Below are 18,451 nucleotides of genomic sequence, written 5' to 3' on the forward strand. Positions count from 1 at the left end.
TCAGAATAAAGAGGTTTCTGAGAGGGCTCTGAAAAAGTCCATTCACAGGCTCAAGCAACTCGAATAGACAAATACACTTATTGGGCCATGTGCAAAACCGATGCTTGTATAGCTTCAACTCCCAACGACAAACACCTCTTATATCCACTTCTAACTAATCCCATTTCATGCATATCCCAACTCAACACTCCATCTATGTACCAATACAAACTCCCCACGCCAACTCAGTGAAACTCAGCCTCGACTCTTCCATACCGCACCCCGTCAGCCTTGAGCTCAAAGCCCAACCCAGCACTCTCGACCTTCATCTCGAGCGTGAAATCGAGATTGTCGAATTCGACACCTCTTGTTGTTGTCAGACGTGTAAACATGCTTCTTGGCACGGCGTTGAGGTCTGTTGTCAGTGTGCACACGTGGATTAGGTCGCGCGTGTACGCTGCTGGAGGTTCGTCGGCGTCGCACGCTATGAGGTCGTCTGTTACGATGAGGGATTGGCCTGGACGGAAGTTGCGTGTGTAGTGGAAGGCGATGGGGGCAAGTGGTGACAATGCCTCGCCCTGAGTTGTGTTAGCAGATGATGGCTGCCAACATTATACGGTAGACTTACCTTGGCAATGTGCCATTGCATCCGGTCAGATACCATCCACCTCTCCCACAGCGGCGACCAGTACCGCTCACTAACCGAGTGCTTTGTCGGATCGTACACAGTCGCGTACGATGTTCCGTAGTGCATTCTCGACTTGCGCGAGATGACCATGTTACCCTCCAACCCTCGCAACACAGCACCTCGCACCACCGCTGTCCAAGCATACACAGGCTGCATAACCTCGATAGACCCCATCTCTTCCGTAGCATTGGCGTTGGCATGTGTTGGCCTCTCACTGTATGGCGGCGGTGCGGCACTCGTAAAGTGAGACTTGAGACGACGATATAGGTAGTCGCTCTGGCCAAAGCCTCCTACCAGCACGATACCCGAGACGATGCCGCCTTTTGATCGGAGGTTGCTGACTTGGCCTTGCACGAGGTCACATACCTCCTTCACCACCGGTTCAAAGATGTCCTTGATCTGCTCTCCCGTCATGACCAAGAATCCAGAGTCCAAGCCAGCCTCTTCATCATCAGGAAGACCAGGGAAGCTAAAAAGTCAGCAAAATCGCCACCAGAGGGTTGAGGTAGACATACGGGACGTTGACTTCCTGGTGCTCATCCTCGTTAAAGTTGCGCTTCACAAACTCCTCAAAGTAGCGGAGTCCCATCTGCCAAGTCTTGCCCTTCTTGGTCTTCATCTCATCGAATCTAGTCTGTCCAAGTCGACCCCTGACGTGCTCCTCAAAGCGGTAGTTTAGGAAAGCACTTCCGCACAAACCTCCTGTTCCTACAGCGGATTCTTCAACCCGGAGTGGCTTGAGAGACATGATTTTGTAGGCGATAAGACTATAAAATGTTAGGAGCGAAGGTTGACGGGTATTAGCTGAACTCACTCGACGGTACCACCTCCTGCATCGCAAACAATAAAGTTGTCTCCCACGTTCAGATGATTAGGCTGAATAGCCTTGAGCGTGTAAACAGCCGCAGCCTCAGGTTCACTAATCATCTGAATCTCAGACCTACTACCCATACCAGCCCGCTCCGCAGCCTGAAGAGTCGTGTTCTTCGCAGCATCACTCCAGACGGCCGGACACGTCAGTACAAACTCAACCTTTGTCGATGCCATAAACGACTCGCCATATCGGCGCGTAAGCGTATCCATAGTATGCTTGTAAATCTGCGTCAGGTAGTCGCTCACAGCATCAACAACATTCTTGTTGAACCGCTTGAGCTGGGCCGCCGTGTCGAGTGGGCTCACGTAAAAGGGCAGCTTCTGGGAGCGGTCGAGGAAGAGCTTGATGCATCGTAGCCGCGACTCCTCGGGCTTGAACTGGAAACCCCATTTCACCGAGGGGTCGGTACCTTGGGGCGCGTTGGGCGGGTAGTCGTAGGCAATCTCTGTGGGAACCTTGTCCGAGGTGATACCGTTGCCTCCAGGCCAGGTCTTGATGATTTCTATATCATCGGGGGTAGATGTGTAGACAGCCGCAACACTAGGAAAAGTCAATTTGACACCACTCAGTTGCCAACTGTATATCGATACTCACCCTGAAAAGGTGGTGCCAAAGTCAACACCCACAATCAACCGGTCACTCAGAGGCGGCTGCTCCCTCACAGGCTCCCTAACAGGACCGTTGATGGCCTCTGTCGAGCTGGGAGGCGTGTAGCTGGTAAAGTAGTTTCGACTCTCCTGGTTGCGCCGGCTGCTGGCGGTGGTGCGCAGCGGCATGTTGAGGTTCATCATGTTGGACATTTTATCGACAGATGAATGGTAAACTGCTGGCCTGTCGTTTTTCGTTTTGCTTTCACGCCCTCGGTCTCACATGCGCCGTTACCATCCTTCTCCTGTGGCCCAAAACGTTTTTAACCCCTCCCCCGCGATGCGATGCGGGCGACTTGACCGTTGGACGTTCAAGTGGGCGGGGATGTTGAGAGTGAAACTGGCGGTGGCGAAACTTGGCCCCAGGAACTGAAAAGTTGTATGGTCGAACGAGTTGTTAAAAAGATGAAGCGAGGCGAGGTTTAGTCGAGAGGACCACGTCGTCTCACTCAAGTCGACGGTCCGTTCATCAGTTGACTTGACACTTTCCGCTCAAACTTGAAACCCCAATCGTCACGGTTTCTTCAGAGAAAAGAGAGGTAAAGAAAAAGGCCTCAAGAGAAGCTCATTAACAAAAGATGACACGTTTTTAAAGATACCCCCAAGACTGTCAGTCGTCGTCGTCGTCGTCCTTGTCGGTCAAAAAGTTGGCTTCTCGTCGTCGTTTCAGCTCCGCTTACCAGGATGCGAATAGTGCTGCCTAAGGTAAGCGTCGCGATCCATCTTATTCCCTTGGTCAACACGTGACGCCCCTAACCCCGACCTCGACCTCAACCTCGCCATTTGACGTCGTATCGAAGGGTCCCAACTCTAGGCTGAACCTGAATCCCGTCAAGCTAGTGACGCACGTCGCAGACTCCGTTTATAGATCCCAGCTTCGTCAAGACCTCGATAATGGCAGCCTAGACCCTCATTCTCAAAGTAGAACTATTGTGTCTCACTCATCTTGAACAGAAATCTCCATATTCATAAAAATGTTCAACCTTGCACAAGCCCGCACAACCATCAAATCTACTCTCACTCCTCTCTCCAAGACATACACCCTCATCTCATATCCATATCCATCATCAAGCCACTTCATCTCCCATCAACCCTCATTTCTCTTCTTTGCCTCCCCCGCTCAGCACAAATGTGACTTTATTTTCGTCACCTCATCCCCCACTCGACAGGCCGCCAATGCAATATCCAGCATTCTTCAACATTCAACCGCTCTCTCCACCTCGAGACACTCGGTTAATCATCCTTTCCACGGCGTCGCCGCCACTAAACCTTGCACAGTCACGTATTCATTAGAAACGACAACACCAAATAAGACAGCAATTGCACGTCACACTAGCAACAAAAGTCATGGTTCATCTCCATTGATTAATCCCGTCACCACTCCATCCGTCCATCGAGGCACCAGCCTCCCCTCTCAGGGCATCAACTACCTAATTATATACGTCGTAAAAGTGCAAACTGGTCTGAGGCCGGCTTCATGGCCATGGTATCAAAACTCCCATCTAGGTACTCGGTTCGGTTGGCAGTCTCCCGAATGCGCTGACGAAACAGAAAAGATGCGTAATGAAATGATCGCTGACTTTTTTTTTACAACATTCTTCAATAAGCAAACGTTGGACTGATCCTCCCTCCTTCACCCACTCCCTTCCTGTCTCCCTGGAGGCGTCCTGTTTGACCCTTTTTGTGCGCTCAAGAGATGAGATATCCCAACATGTGACAAAGAAAATGGCCGTTCATATGCAGCCCAAGCACCTCGTACTCCGATCCCCCCTCTTATATAATAGGTAGGTAGTTGACAAAGGAAAGAAATTGGTTCAGTGATATGCGGTATTGCTTCAAGCAGATAGCGGCGTAGCTCGCCTGTGTCGGTCTATAAGGGGTATTTGATACTCAAAGGTGGATGAAACGAACAAGAGCAAAATGTTTCAGGAAAAGGGAGGGATAGAGAAGAAGTAATAAGTAATATGCAGAAGGCGGCGCAAAATCCGGCCGGGTATTTGGTGAAACGTCGAGCCTGCTGAATCGAAAGGAGGAATAAAGTGTGTAAAGTCAAGCCAGATGCCCAAAAATCAAAAAGGACCGCCCACGTAACGACGAAAAAGATCAAAACGAGAGAGTTGCGTATCTTGCCCAACACCAAACACCGTGACCATGCGAGTCGATCGATACCAAAGAACTTTTGCCACACCACTGGACGTAATCGTACCGCGTTGTGTCCCGCGTCTTATAACTTAGAAACGGTTGCCAGCTGCCCAGATGCTAGCCGCCGCTGAAGCAGCCCACTCGCTCTCCTCATAAGGGGGCGTTGGCCACTTGTATTGGCCCTCGGACTTCTTGTGTAGATCAAGTGGCCTCGGAGTGACGGCCTCATTGCCATCACCGAAGAGGACTTGGTTGCCACTGGCCGAGGGCGAAGGGGTTGGATATGGGTTCATCAGACCCAGATTGCTAGCCGACTGACGGAGAGGCTTGCCCGGGTTCTGCTCCATACGCTTCATCGCACGTTGGGTAGAGGTGAGAGCCTCGTCCAACAGTTCCTCCTCCTCGTCAGGGGCTTCGTACTGATGCATACCATGCGTCGCCTGTGCTCGTCGTGTTCGGCTCGAGATGGGACCACCTCGGGCGGCACCAATCAGGTTGTCGACTGACCTAGCTTGGTGGTGAGGTAGCGAGTGATGCCGCTTGAGGTTGCTCGTAGGCGATAGCTGATGGGCGGGCGGTACAGGTGGACGCGAGTCGAGATTGTTCTGGACATCCCGCAGGGCTTTATCCAGGGACTCATAGACCTCTGACTTGGGAATGGGAGCCTGCTGCTGTGTTTGGTCAATAACCATGGACGACCGGTTGCTAGCCCAAGGGCCGCATCCAGCTTGAGCTTCCAGATCATCGTATGAAGGGGAAACGGGTGTCTGGTGTCGACCTGAGAAGCGTCTGGCACGCTTTCTAAGGTGTGAAAAGAAGCTTTCTTTTTGACCACTGGGTGGCGACGCAAGGCCCGAATTTCCATTGAGGGCGCGCTCTGCTTGCTGTCGGTGCATCTCGGTGTAGTTGTTCGTGCTCGAAGCGACAGAGAGCTGCCGGCCAAGTTTCTTGGTCTTCCCCTGGCCATGTCCATTAGCGTACGAGTCGTTGTAACCGTTGTTGGCTCGGGCAGTTACAGCATCGGGGACCGGCGAGATGGGCCTGATCGTGGGTAGGATGGGCATGGGAGCGACGTTCGAGGGGCCGTTGGTCCAAGTAGTTCTCTTTCCGGCCGCTGGGCGTGGCTTAGCGTTTGAAGGCACTTCGGTAGTCGATGAGGTATGTACTGGAGCAGGTCGAGGAGCAGACGCTTCCTTGACCTGGGCTTGCACGGTGGCCAGGTCGGAGCTCTCTGAGCGACCGATGAGCGACTTGCGGAACCAAGATTGCTTTGTGGAGGTGGGAGTAGTAGATGAGTCCTTGCTGCTACGTCCAAGGTCAGACTGCTTGCGTCCGAGGATTCTAGAGGCGGAAGACTTGGGGCGCATGGGATCGACGGCGTCGAGGAAGTATTCGTGAGCGAGAGCTTGAGACGAAGTAGGTCGGTTCTTGGGATCCCACATCAGACACCAGGTGACGAACTGGCTCAGAGCGGTGGGCCACTGCGGTGTTTGGAGGATGGTATCCATGGCATGAGGGGCCATCTTAGGGAACGAGAAACCCAGCTTGCCGGCGAGTCTGGTACCCTCACGCCAATCGCCTCCTCCAACACGAGCGCCCGACTTGTTGTACCAGTTACCAGGGCTACCCATGATCTCACATACCCTCCAAACCTGATCGACCTCGTTTCCACCGGGGAACAGCGGCTTGAGAGTGGCAATCTCAACAGCCATGGCACCAACGGCCCAAATGTCTACGGGAGCAGAGTACTCTCCCGCTCGCAGGAGAACCTCGGGGGCTCGGTACCATCTTGTGGAAACGTAAGTGGTGTAGGGAAGCTTCGAGTGTGTCTCTCTAGCGAGACCAAAGTCGGCGATCTTGACGGTGTACGTGGGAGGCGTTGAGGGAGGCGTCACGAGAGCTGAATATCGTCGGAAGGAGTTGCTGGATTCACTGTGGGAGGAAGTGGAGACGAGGATGTTTTCGGGCTTGATGTCGCGGTGGAAAAAGTGGTGAGAGTGGATATGCTCGAGGCCCTGCATAATCTGGAAGAGGATGCTCTTGACGCTGGCGTTGTCGAGGCACTTGTGGTCCCGGGCCTTCATCAGCTGGTAGAGGTTACCCTCCATGTACTCCATGCAGATGTGAAGCTTCTTGCTGTAGGGGTCCAGGAAGATGTCGAGGGCGGGGACGAGGTGAGGATGTTGAGGGAGGGTGCGGAGAAAGACGACCTCGCGGAGCTCCATGCAGGGCGTTATTGACTCGAAGGTCTTCTTCATAGTCTTGATGGCAACCTAAACGACTGTTACGGGTGCTGTCACACAACGCAGGGCGCGCATCGAGTGAAACTTACCACAGTCCCTCGGCGGGCAACGTTGGCACCCGCTGTCCGGACCCTTCCAAGAACGACGCTACCAAAGCTACCATCGCCAATCTCCTTCAGAACTTCAAATCGGTCCTCGAGGGCGAACTGGTGTCCCGAAGGACTCCGATGAGTCAGGTCGTTTGTGACAGTCATTTTGTCGGCTGTGATCAAGATACAGTCTACCTCGAGATGTTGTGTGACACGCGAGTGAGAGCTGAGATCCTGGGGAACGGCGTTAGGGATTGGCTCCAAGGACTCCCGACATTGACTAGCAGTGGTAGACAATACCTAATCCAGGCCTGAAGCGATAGACAGGCTCTATCAAAGAGCAAAAGACCGATTTACCGGAGCATTCAGGTTGACCAAGTGTGATTAGAATGACGACGAGCGTACGAGCTGAGGGTGTGCGTGCAAGCGAATGCAGTCGTAATAGCGGAATTCGTTGGTGGTGGTAGTAAATCGTTACAGTGAGGTGAACGGGTGGTGGCGGCGGTAGAACGGTGAAGATGGATACCGGTTGATCGAGGAAAAGGGATGCAAGTGTTAAGAGTAGCTCAAGATGATGGAGAGTGAGCGTCGAAGAGAGTTGATCTCGCAAGAGGGTCCAGGAAGGGCAAAAGGAGTGACTGAAGTGAGGGTGATTGCAGAGTGGATAGAGTCGATATTAACGAAAAGGAGAGGGAAAGCTTTGCCCAGGTCCAGGGGGGGGAGTGGCTTGAACCTGCCGATCGGGGCAGGATCCTCAGGCCACTAGTGAGTTGCTTCAATGGGCCCCAGCGAGCTCCCGCTGGTTATTGATGGGGGTGGATGATTTAATGAGAAATGGGAGCATTCAAAGAGCAACTGCCGACGATGACAATAGCAGCGATACGAAGAGAGGCTGGTGTTTTTTGTGGTGGAGAGAGGTGAGGAAGAAGAAGAGGAGAGGGAAAAGCGACGCAGGTGAGCAGAGCAGACGAATGAATGGGGTGAGGTGAGAAAAGAGCGAGGGAGAAACCACAGCGAGCAGCGAGGCAGAGGCAGAGCAAGAAAGTCCCCCCAGAGAAGCCCAAAAAGGGCCAGAAGCCAGAGCCAGAGGGCCAGAGTCGTCGAGATGTGAGACGGGGGGGCGTGGGCAATGGATCAATGGCATCGGTGGATAGTGGAGTGCAGCAAGGAAAGGAAAGGATGGAAAAGAAGCAATGGAGCCCCCGTCCGTCTGGGCTGGGATGATGGGGGATAATGGGATAGGAGGTTTCGAGGTCAGAGGTACATGAGAGCTGCCAGCGGGGACCTTGGCAAGACTTGGGGTTCTGTGATAAAAGAGGCTGGTAAGGCATGTACACTGTCTATTGACCCGGTGTACAGCCTCTCGAACAGTTTGTCACTGTACGTGGCCAGCGGCCTGACGATTGGGACATGCCCTGGGAGGCCGGGGGGGCTGTCCACTTTCAGTTGCCCTGGTCAGAAAATGGAAAACCCAGCAACGAAAAAAACAGGGCCCCGCCGGGCAGGCAGGGTACGTACTATTGTACCCGCCATCCGGTTGGTGCAACTCGCCCACCCCCAGTCACTGAAGGCCAGTCCGGGCAGAAAAGAGAGCTCCTCTTGAAAGGCTGGGCTGGCAAGGCCCTGGAGTACGGTACGGGTACGGTGCGGTGCGCGGTGCGGTGCGGACGAAAGAGCCAAGGCCCTTGACAAACCTTGGTCCCGAGTCGCGCAACGACTTACAATGGGGGAGGTGGTTCGGGGACTCTCTACCTCGCCCCGAAGGGGCATTCGTGATATGCTCCAGCACGTATTCGTGGTGAGCATAAGCATGCAGGCAAAATCTACAATGCAAAGATGTGCACAGGGAGAAGGCACACGGGAAGGAGATGACCAGATCGGAGTCAGAGGCGCAATAGCTACGGTACGTGGGGAATTCCCCAAGGATTGCTGTGCGAATATCTGAGTGCGTGCTCTCAACTGTCGCAGATGAAAAGAATGAAGACCGGGATGGGACAGCGACAGACGACAAGAGACAGAAGGGTGTGCAAGGTTCTGGGAATCAAGACCTGTCCCAGTGTGCGTGCTCCTCAAAGGGAGGGTCAGAAGAGCACACACAGGGTCAGAGGGCCGCTAGAGGGATGGCGGACGGTACGCACTCAACCGTGTCGTGTGGCCGATGGGCTTGGACGGGACTGGCTGGTTCTTCGGTATGGGCTGGAATGGCAGACGTCGAATGGCATGGGATGGGAACCGATCACGGGGGTTACTGTTTAGGCTTCTGATGATGTTGATGGTCTCCGTGATCCCAAATGGACGACTCTCGCAACTTCGCTACTCGACTAGCATGAATTGAATGACAGAACGATTGGGAGACCGATAGGTAGTCAAGAGATGGCCTAGGTTAGCTAGGAGCACCGGGGGACAAGATACCCTAGCCCCCCTAGGAGCCTTGCCAGGCCCGTCCAGGTCAGGTTCAGGTTGCTAGGATATCGTCCATGGATCCCAACAAGGGCGCCGGCGTGACGGTGTCGCAGAAGGTGGTCAATCATTGCCGACCTCTGGGAAATCGCCAACGGGAGTGAAGTGAAGAGAAGAAGAGACTGGCATCCATGCCCAATCTCGCCAGCGGGTCCGGCTTCGCGGGGCGTCTTGCCTCTTGTCTTTGTATGTTTTCGTTTCTTCTTTTTTGGGCTGGCTCCGTGAGGATATCGCAATTTATTACTATTAATTTGGGGGCAAAAAAAAAGAACAATGACACCCCCGGGTTAGTTTGGTTTTATTATTTCCCCGTTGAAGAAGACACACTCGCCCGGGCTTGGTCCCTTGAAATGCCGCCAGCCGCGTCTTCTGCATAATCTACAGGGCAGGGGACTACTGTCTGGGGACGCCGGGTCTCGAGAGATGAGCAAATCTATCTTGGGTCTCGGGACCAGTTGATTTCATGCTTTGCTTCTCAAAGCCGAAGACGATAATAGAAATACGAAGTGGATAATATCCGACCCGTCATACAAAGACCCCGCGGCTGATATGATAAACATCGAGGGCAAGAGTTGTTTGTGGGAGGTCAGTGAGAAGGCGATGGAGAAATGCAAGACGCGCGCACTCTAACAGGCGCGTTCTCAGGCTACCCACACGCGCTGCCCTGCCACACCCTCAGCCTCGGCCATCGTCGTGGCCTCGCGGCAGACACAGCTTATCAAGACCTGCTCTGCTCCCCTGCTTTTCTTGCCCCATCGTCGTGAAGCGTCCTATTGACGAACCAATATCCGGCACAGCCTGGTGGGAATCAACGCGGCCGTCGAGAACGCCATCTAGACGCCGTGAGCTCTTCTCATCCTTTCGCTACCAGCCTCTGGCGCTTCGCGGGTCGCGGCGCCTCGTCCAAGCGAAGCAGCCAGCCTTTTCTTGGTGGCCGGGTCTTGAAGGGGTCCTCCTCTGCCTCGGCGCCTTGGGTCGCATGAAATGGCTTCCCGGGGCCGCCCTCCCCTCCACTCTTTTCTTCTTTCTTTTCTCTTTTTAGAGCCCTCGTGGGCTGGCTGCTTGGTACGTGCGGAGGCCGTCTTCCAGCGGCCGGGGCAGCCGGGGGGGGCAAAAGTAATCAAACTGCTTGTCTAGCCTCGACGCTTCTTCTCTCTTTTTCACTTTCCCTTGATCGGGACGTGCCCTGCGATCCCGTCCAGGGACCTGGGAATAAGAAGAAAAAAAAGGGGGAGGGGACGGGGAACACGAGAGAGGGGGAGGAAACTCGCCTCGGGGAGGGGGGCTCCGTCGCCGCCGTTGGAATGACGAAACACGGTGGGAGTCAGTTAACGAGTAATAGAGTAGAGTCCGACTGGGATAGCAGCCAACGCCGGCGAGCAAGTGGGAATATTTCCATGCGACGGCTTGGTCTGGTTTGTTGGAGGCGCACAGTACATAAAAGATGGATGGCGATGGGTTTGGTGCATAGCCTTTTTTTTCGAAACACGCGAACCCCTGCCACACACGTGTACAAAGTCCGTTAGTGCGAGTTATGCAAGGGATTTGACGTCGCCATGCACCGTCGGCTTCAGTTCTAGAGCAACTTGGGTCCAGGGCAAATGGAGTACCAGAACAAAGATATTGGTTTGTTCTCCCCTAAAGATGAACAATTCAGTAATGTAAAGATGAATTGAAATGCTCCAGGTTATGATTTTTTGATTTTTTTCTACACGTTTGTTTATAATCCATAAGGGCAGTTAGGTAACTCACCACGCACTTGGGAGCAGGCATCTTCTAACACTTGAGAACCGATCCGTTGAGATCTCGCAACGAACCTTGTACAACTGCGAAAACCGAGCATGAGAGGGACATGAAGAAAGAGGATACGGCAATTATGCGGAACCTCTCGTCGAACCTGGAGTAGATGGCACGGTCATTCTAATTAATTGGAGGACGAAAATATGGAAGAAGAATATACGGATACCAGAAACGGAAAGGCTGAGGTTCAAGATTATCACATACGTCGATCCACGGTTATACGATCACAGAGCCAGACGAAAAGCGGCATAGTAAAGAGGAACAACACCAGCATTGCAATTCCTGGCAAAGTGCAAACAAATAACTAACCACCATTTCCATGAAGTTGCTTGCCAGTGCCCTCCAGGGGCTGCAGGTCAATCATTATGGGAGGGCTCGTTGCTTCTGTGGGAGTGGGAGCCATGGTGTAATAGCGCTATTCGGTGCTCGATGCTTTATTAATGCTTCAGCGGCATCCCGTTGAGGCCATTACAGCTTTATTCTCCCTATTTTGTGGCCATGAAGGCTTCACCTATAAATTTTACAAACTCTATTGACCTGTTGTTGTGGTGTTGAAGCTTGTATAGAAACCTGAATTGTGTCACGGCTGTATTATTTCTGCCGAGTTGTGAACCCCCCGCCTCACAGGAGCCTTTTTGACTTCCAAGTCGATCACGAGAATAAGTTTTCCCGGCTCTTACTCTGTCACACAGAGAGTGCTTGGACAATCTCCTGCCCTCCCTCTGCAGGGGTACGCAGGACATCGTCAGGGTCCAGGTGTCCATTAACTCGGATCAGATATAACAGTGACAAAAGTTGCCAGAACAAACTGATGGGTACAGTTGATATCACGATGCGGTACTGTACGGAGCTGTCAGAGAAGAGAGACGGGTTGTCCTTCCGGACCCAAGACGGGTTCAAGTGCGGCAAATCCATTACCAACAACCAGGTACAGATCCCGACCGAGAAGAAACAGGCTAGCTATTCCCAGGGGAAACCGGGTCAAGTTTGAATTTTTCACTCCCCCATGTCAATCTCGTGCTTCCTTTCACGGCAAATCTTTGGGTGTACTTTTGCTTCTTCCAAAAGAGACGCCAATCCGTCGCGTCGGTCAGGCCTCGAGCCAACGGCCGGAGTGTGGGGCCGCTGCCAGGGACCAATTGCTATGGGATGGACAGGCTTTCACTGGTGAGTACTTGCTGCTGTGCGCCTTTATGCGTGTGGGCTTCGGTACCTTCCAGAGACTGCTGCAGGTACCAGACATCTTGAAACCCCCCCCCCTTTGGGTCCCGTCTCATCCAATCCATCCCGCACCCTCAGCCCGCCCGTCTTTGTCAATACGTGACGTGACGTGAATAACGATATACTGTGCGTGCCGTTTGTACCCCTTCGAGGCAGTTACTCCGAACCCTGGGACTTTTCACGATGCCCGCGGAATCGGTTCCAGCGCAAAGGGACACACAGGGGCCCGGGGAACGGAGATTGCCATCCCAGGGACGCCAGAAAAACGCAAGACGAGCTCTCCACGATGACACCTACCGTAGCATCCCCCGGGTTGCCCGGTGTCAGGAAGGGCTGGGCAAGAGCTTCGAGAAGCAGAGCTATCCTGGCTCAACACAGATCCCCAACGCAGCGGATGCCCTAGGCGTCGATCCTTCTCGCAGCGAGCCGTTTGCTGTCCCCCCTTCTGCTGGGTGTCTGTCCCCCTCCCCCTCTTGATTTGATTCTGGCTCGCATTGGATGCCTCCCTTCAAGTCAGTGGTTGCTCGCTCCCAACACGGCAGACTGCCCGTCATGAAACGCGGCAGCTCCTCAGGAACCGCCCGCATGCTTGCCAATTGCGCGCCTGTCACCCAGCCTCACAGCAACATGCAGCCCATTGACAAGGCCAGCTCAGAGTCGAACCTGAGGGAGAGCAGGCGGGGTCTGAATGTTATGCGATGACCATATAGCCCCAGCTCAAGTTCCCATCAAAAGCTCTCACGTCACCTTGCGGCCTGTGGCAAGACGAGAAGACAGCGTCATCGCGGTACAATGCCCAGGAAGCTCCCTGCGCGACATGGCAGCATGCCTCTGAGCGGCCGGCCGCATGCACAGATGATGCGAGCAACTGGGCGCGTAGGATCTCTGGCAGGCCCGTTCGCGCATTTGCCAGCCGGCCGCTTGAGGGGTTGGCGATGGTGGCTGAAGGGATCAGTATTGTCTAATAAGAGAACCCTGCGTGGGATTACAGTTGAGGCCAGCAAGGACGTGGTATCGTATCTGATGGGGGCCACTGGGAGAAGCACCGAGGCTGTGAGATGGGATTGCCGCCGTTGATTTCTCATCTTCTCGTCGTTTGTGGGTCTGTATTTGCTTCTTTGCGTCTCTGCTATCTGTGAATCTGTGACCAAATTGTGCTTTGATGTGCCTGAAATGTGTGCCTCGACGTTAATTGTGATGGCTCAGTTGCAGTAGCTCCAACGCCCGTCGCCATTACATCGTCCCTCCCATCTCTCGTCACCAATTGTCACTGTCACACTGGCAATTAAGCAACTCACCAATCCGAGTTTTTTCTCTCCTGTGCTTTCTTTTTGCCAGTTCTGCCCTTGCAGCGACGCATGGACGTCACAAAAAACTCACGCCTCAAATCTACGCCACACGAGCAATGCCCAGCCCTCGGTTGTCTTCCTGCCACCCTCCAAAGAGCCAGCCTCTCCTTCACGAGGCCCAGCCTTGGGTCAACGCTATAGGAAAACTTGTTCAATTGACATGACACTTGTGGAGTGCAGCCGTCAAAAGGGTTCTTCCCGATGGGACGCCCCGTGGTGCTGTAGTTCTCCACTCGCGCCGTCTCGAGCTCTCAAGCCAGTCTAGCGCAGCGCCCGAACCGCACCGTCAAGAGTCTCGTCCTCGGACCTCGACCTCGTCTCTATGTACATGCCTCTCTGTGGAAAGAATCGAACCGTTCATGCTTTTTCCTCCCCGCCAAGTCCTTGATCAGCACTTCAGGGGTGAAAAGGTCTCACCTTTGGAGTTCGGGTCTCTGGCAACTCGTCCCGGTTGGAGACTGAAATCCTTGCCTGGTTCAAGGCCAGATCTGGCCCCATGTTCGTCAAAGGCCCTTGACGCGTCCTGTTCGCCTCCATCGCTGATGAGAGACTATTGACTGAGCCTCACCTGCTGAAGATCCGCTCAACCGGTACGTCGTCAAGTACTTTTTGAGTTGGCATTTCGATATTGGCCGGGGCAGACGCTGCAAAGACCCGCGCTGTGCGTGGGATTGTGCACGAATGTGGCAACATCTGTCCACCTCGAAAAGCCTGGCGGTCGATCCCAGCCCACTTGGGGTCACCTGTCACTGCGGCATCGTCGTGGTGGTGAAGTCACTGATTCAATGCCCGTTGGCAGACGCGCTTGACACGACTGCGGAGGGACGTCGATCTGTTTTGTTATGGTCAAAAGCGGAAGAAACAAGGCAAAGGCCCCAGTTGACCCCCATCTCAGCCGATGCTGTATGTAGCTGGTGGAGAGGGGAGTGAGCCGTCATAGAGCATCGCAGGCTGAGCAACCCAGGAAGCCGGTTCGGAAGGGGGCAACGTCTCCAGCTGGACTGTCTCGGAGCACCGATTTCTCGGCAGCCTTTCTGTCTCAGCTCTAGAGTCCAACGTCCAACTTCATGATGCCGAGTCTCGTAGAACGCCCTCGTCGAGAATTTAGCTTTGGCACGATTTCGGCGGGCTTGCAGTCGTGTGCATGTCTAAACGTCGGTTACCCCAGATCCATCAACCAGGATGGGCATGACTCTTGTCGACTTGAGCCATGGGTTGATCCTGAAGTGGAAAACCCGCAACCCATCTCTGATCAAAAGAGGTTCTTGCGGTCTGGACCCTGCCCTCCCTATTCCCTCTTCAGCTTGCGTCTGCATGTCTCTAGTGGGTACGGTGGGTGAAGCTATTTCTCCCCATCCACCGCACATGGGCCGTTCGCCAAGGTCAAGTCGGTGATGGAGGTCTGTTCTCTTGTAGACAAATAGTCTGGCAGCGAATAGTCAGTGTACCCGGTGCCGGCCTCGCAGGACTATATCAACATGACTGCATCAACATGGCGTGACTGCAGCATGAAGAAGAATCACTGTGTTTGTTCACACACATGCTTTCCCTGCTGAGTCGGTCACTTGCAGCCTCCAACCCGTCCAGCCTGAACATAAACACCAATGGCCTAGCCCGGAGGGACCGGGTAGATGCAGCACACATCTGCCAGACCGACTCAGAATTCTCTCCTGTCTCACAGCCCTGCATCAAAGTTCAAGTTTCGTTCGTCCCTCCCCAAGGACCCCTCCGAAGAGGATCCATCGTCCCAGCCAGAAGCCCGGTGCTGTCGCGTAGTTGGTCGAGCCAAGCCACCGAGAGACCATGGAATCCACCGGCGGAGCGGCGCCGTTCCATAGACGAGGGTATCCGTGAGTCGCCGAGAAGCATGCCAGGTGGCCGTCTGGGGTTTGTGCATCGAGCTAACCAAGGGTTGGTCTTTGGGCGGTGAACGCCTCGTTTTGACGGTATGCTATAGGGTAGGTAGCGGTGAGGGTGGAGGAGGATGGAGTCTCGTGTTGATAGAGCCTGATGCCTCGGTAACTGGAAAATGATGGCCAGCTTGAGTAGTTCGTCAGATGGCTTGAGTAGTTCGGGCGTGACGGTTGGGGAGATGCCTCACGTGGATGATGCAGGTTGTGGATCTGCGGCCGTTGAGCCTCACTGATAAGGATGGATCTGGTCGGTGCAAGACGACCTCTGTTCAGCATGGAGAGTAGCTGTCCAATAAGATACAACTAGGGATCTTTTTTATTTTTCGAATAGAATGCTATTTTCCTATAGTATTGGATATGATTACACACGCAACACGTGGTGTATCATTGATGCCGTTCAGCAGTTACCCAAACTACTTCCATCCACAACCTGGGATCAATGATGATAACGATGAGAGAACAGTATATCTACGCCCAGACTGGGGTTTGGGGTATGTCCAGACACTGGGGAGTTTTAACATATTCATATTCATGTCTGAATAGGGAGAATGTGCCAGAGAAATTGCCCATCTGAGGTCATCGCATCTTCAGCGGCCGACGGCGGCATATAGAGCAACCAACAGCCACCATGCCTATATGGAGATAGATAACCTATACTGTACCAGAAACAGCAATTTAAATCATCACAGCACGGACAATCTGCAAGCAGCCGCCCATCACTGGAATCCAGCAGTCAAGGCCAAATCCATAGCGTATGCACCTCCCCGTGGTGGCACAAGCGGCAGAGAGCAACGCAGCAAATGCCCCCAGCAAACGAATAACAGCTGTGGCAAAAAGAAGCCTCTGTGACACTGAATCACTGTTGGAGAGACTCCTTACAAAAATCTGCTGCGTGCGCCGACTTCTCTTCGAGTGTGCTTGTGCTTGAGCAAGAACACTACTGCACTGCACCTTCCCGCCGCCCCCTCTTCTCCCTCTCGCATCTCAACTCTTCCACCACAAACAAATTCCCTTCCTTTTTCTCGCACACTTCTTTCACACTTTCCTCTCTTCTCTAACCATTCTCTCGCATCTTCAGGCCAACATCTTCATCCATCCCCATCGTTAGCGAAGGACTATCATCATCCACCATGCCCAACAAGAACAAAGGGGGCTATAAACCGTGAGTTTGATCCCCAGACGACCACGAAAAGACTCCCCACTGATTCTTTCATCACATAGCCGGGCCCAGGGAGCAGCTCCCACCAGATTCCGATGCAAGGTCGGAGGAGAGTGGAAGCCACTCGCCGACTTCTCCAACAACCAGCAGAAGAATATCAAGTGGCAGCTTGAGAAGGGTGAGAACGTCGATCCCGCGCACAGCGGAATGATCTGTAAGGAGCATTCTGCCGGTGCCAAGATGGAATACCGCTGCGAGGTGTGCGACCTCATCAAGCCCCGCGAGCACTTCAGCAAGGCCGCTCTTCGCCGCGAGGAAATCGTGAGTCTCTTGGTCCTTGCCTATCACCGTCTGGCTACCTTCTAACGTTTTAGATTTGTGAGAGATGCACCGCTTGGACCGAGACCCAGGAACCCAGTGTCACGCCTTCGCCCTTGGAGACGGGTCACGTCTCCGTCGAGGAGGAAAACGAAGGTGTCTGGGCTCGCGACTTTGCCAACGCCGACTTCTTTGGCGACTCTGACCTTCCACGAGCCCCCGTTACCGGACTCGAAGGCCTTGGCCTGACTGAATTGGAGAGCACCGCTGAAGGCACCCGGGCCAACCAGATCCTCTCCGAGGTGCTCACCCGTGACGGCTCGACTTCCTCGCACTCTCGTGTCGGCGCGGACACAGCCAGCGTCGCTGACGATGCAATGTCGACCATCACCCGACTTCCTCCTCACCTGGCAAGCAAGGTCTCGACCAAAGCGAACTCTGTTGTGAGCTCCGTTGCGACATCCAACCTGAAGCAGCACAACGAGCTGCCACCTCACCTCCGGGGCCCTGGAAGCATTTCAACTGCCAGTACCGTTCGTAAGGACCGAGAGGAGACGGCCAAAGCACGCCAGGTTCAGTACAATGCTTGGGACCCTGCTGGCAAGAAGCATCAAGCTATCAAGAACCCGACCGTCATGTCTAGCAGCGGCGCATCTGCCCTGTCTTCGGCCGACAAGAGCGAGTACAGCAACAGCAACCCCAACCTCATCGGCGATTGGAGCGATGTGCCCAACGCCCTCGAGGCGGAGCCGGCCACTCGAGGAGGGAACAGCAAATGGCCCAAATCCAGCGAGGTAAGATACCTGACCGACAAGTTTTGGCTGCCTTGGTAACTAACTAACTGATGCAGCTCCGAATTCCTCAGTCTGAGATGAAGAAGCAGCCAGTGTTGACCTCGACCAAGGCGAAGAATGTCGACCCCGAGGTCGTTCGCCAGCGTCAAATGCACTACGCCGAGTCGGATGATTCCGACTTCTAGTTGGGTTGTGATTTGGGGGGATACGGGTTTGGTTTGGCCTCATAAGTGAGCAGCGAGGGACTCTAGGTTCAAGGAGATCCAGTAGCAATATGGAACAAATGAATAGTTTTGTGATTTATACCCCTGAAGTTGCCGTTAGTGAAGATCTTCCAAGTCGACATGTGGGACAGTATACCGCACACTGTTGAGAAAGAATCGAAGGGTTAAGAGGGTTACCTAAGTCCTTCCAGGTATAATGATTGAATTTATATGAAGTAACCAAAAGTGTATCATAACCAAGGTAGTATTTTAGATCTCTTTTGCCTTTGTTTATTGTATCTTCCATTAATTAATGATCTTTAGAAGAGGATAAGCTAAAGGGCTTGTCGTGCTGATGATTCTTTTTCTTTCCCCCACCCGTGTGCGGCATCATTGACAGTGTCAAGAGAAACCACAAAATAGCAGGAATTATTGGGAAACGTGAAGGAAATATTCATGTTTTTTGAGCGTCTGATTTTATTACGTTGAGGTTTAACCGTTATTTCTGGACATGGTTGAACATTTTGAAACTATTGTCCACTTTCAGATGATCTTGACCTCATTGTGGGTGC

The 18,451-nt window shown here is 53.5% G+C and overlaps 4 protein-coding genes across 4 annotated transcripts; 2 read left to right on the forward strand and 2 right to left on the reverse strand.

Annotated features, from left to right (window-relative positions):
* Positions 1-359: 359 nt before the first annotated feature.
* On the reverse strand, positions 360-2,329 carry NECHADRAFT_22752 (uncharacterized protein; the record flags this gene model as incomplete). Its single annotated transcript, XM_003048500.1, has 5 exons — positions 360-557; positions 608-1,136; positions 1,183-1,434; positions 1,482-2,081; positions 2,136-2,329. Coding segments are annotated over 5 exons (1,773 nt in total), but the record flags the coding sequence as incomplete, so codon positions are not given.
* A 2,090-nt stretch (positions 2,330-4,419) lies between these two features.
* On the reverse strand, positions 4,420-6,827 carry NECHADRAFT_95781 (uncharacterized protein; the record flags this gene model as incomplete). Its single annotated transcript, XM_003048501.1, has 2 exons — positions 4,420-6,603; positions 6,663-6,827. The coding sequence occupies 2 exons, from the start codon at positions 6,825-6,827 to the stop codon at positions 4,420-4,422; spliced, it is 2,349 nt and encodes a 782-aa protein (XP_003048547.1).
* Positions 6,828-15,032: 8,205 nt separating this feature from the next.
* On the forward strand, positions 15,033-16,254 carry NECHADRAFT_84097 (uncharacterized protein; the record flags this gene model as incomplete). The annotated part of the gene is made up of 3 exons (XM_003048309.1): positions 15,033-15,342; positions 15,755-15,896; positions 16,077-16,254. 3 exons carry the CDS (start codon positions 15,033-15,035, stop codon positions 16,252-16,254), a joined length of 630 nt encoding a protein of 209 aa, XP_003048355.1.
* A 281-nt stretch (positions 16,255-16,535) lies between these two features.
* Positions 16,536-17,861, forward strand: NECHADRAFT_84098 (uncharacterized protein; the record flags this gene model as incomplete). The annotated part of the gene is made up of 4 exons (XM_003048310.1): positions 16,536-16,567; positions 16,627-16,885; positions 16,939-17,676; positions 17,733-17,861. The coding sequence occupies 4 exons, from the start codon at positions 16,536-16,538 to the stop codon at positions 17,859-17,861; spliced, it is 1,158 nt and encodes a 385-aa protein (XP_003048356.1).
* Between the last annotated feature and the right edge of the window lie 590 nt (positions 17,862-18,451).

Source organism: Fusarium vanettenii (assembly GCF_000151355.1).
Source record: "Fusarium vanettenii 77-13-4 chromosome 8 genomic scaffold NECHAsca_11_chr8_3_0, whole genome shotgun sequence".
NCBI lineage: Eukaryota > Fungi > Ascomycota > Sordariomycetes > Hypocreales > Nectriaceae > Fusarium > Fusarium vanettenii.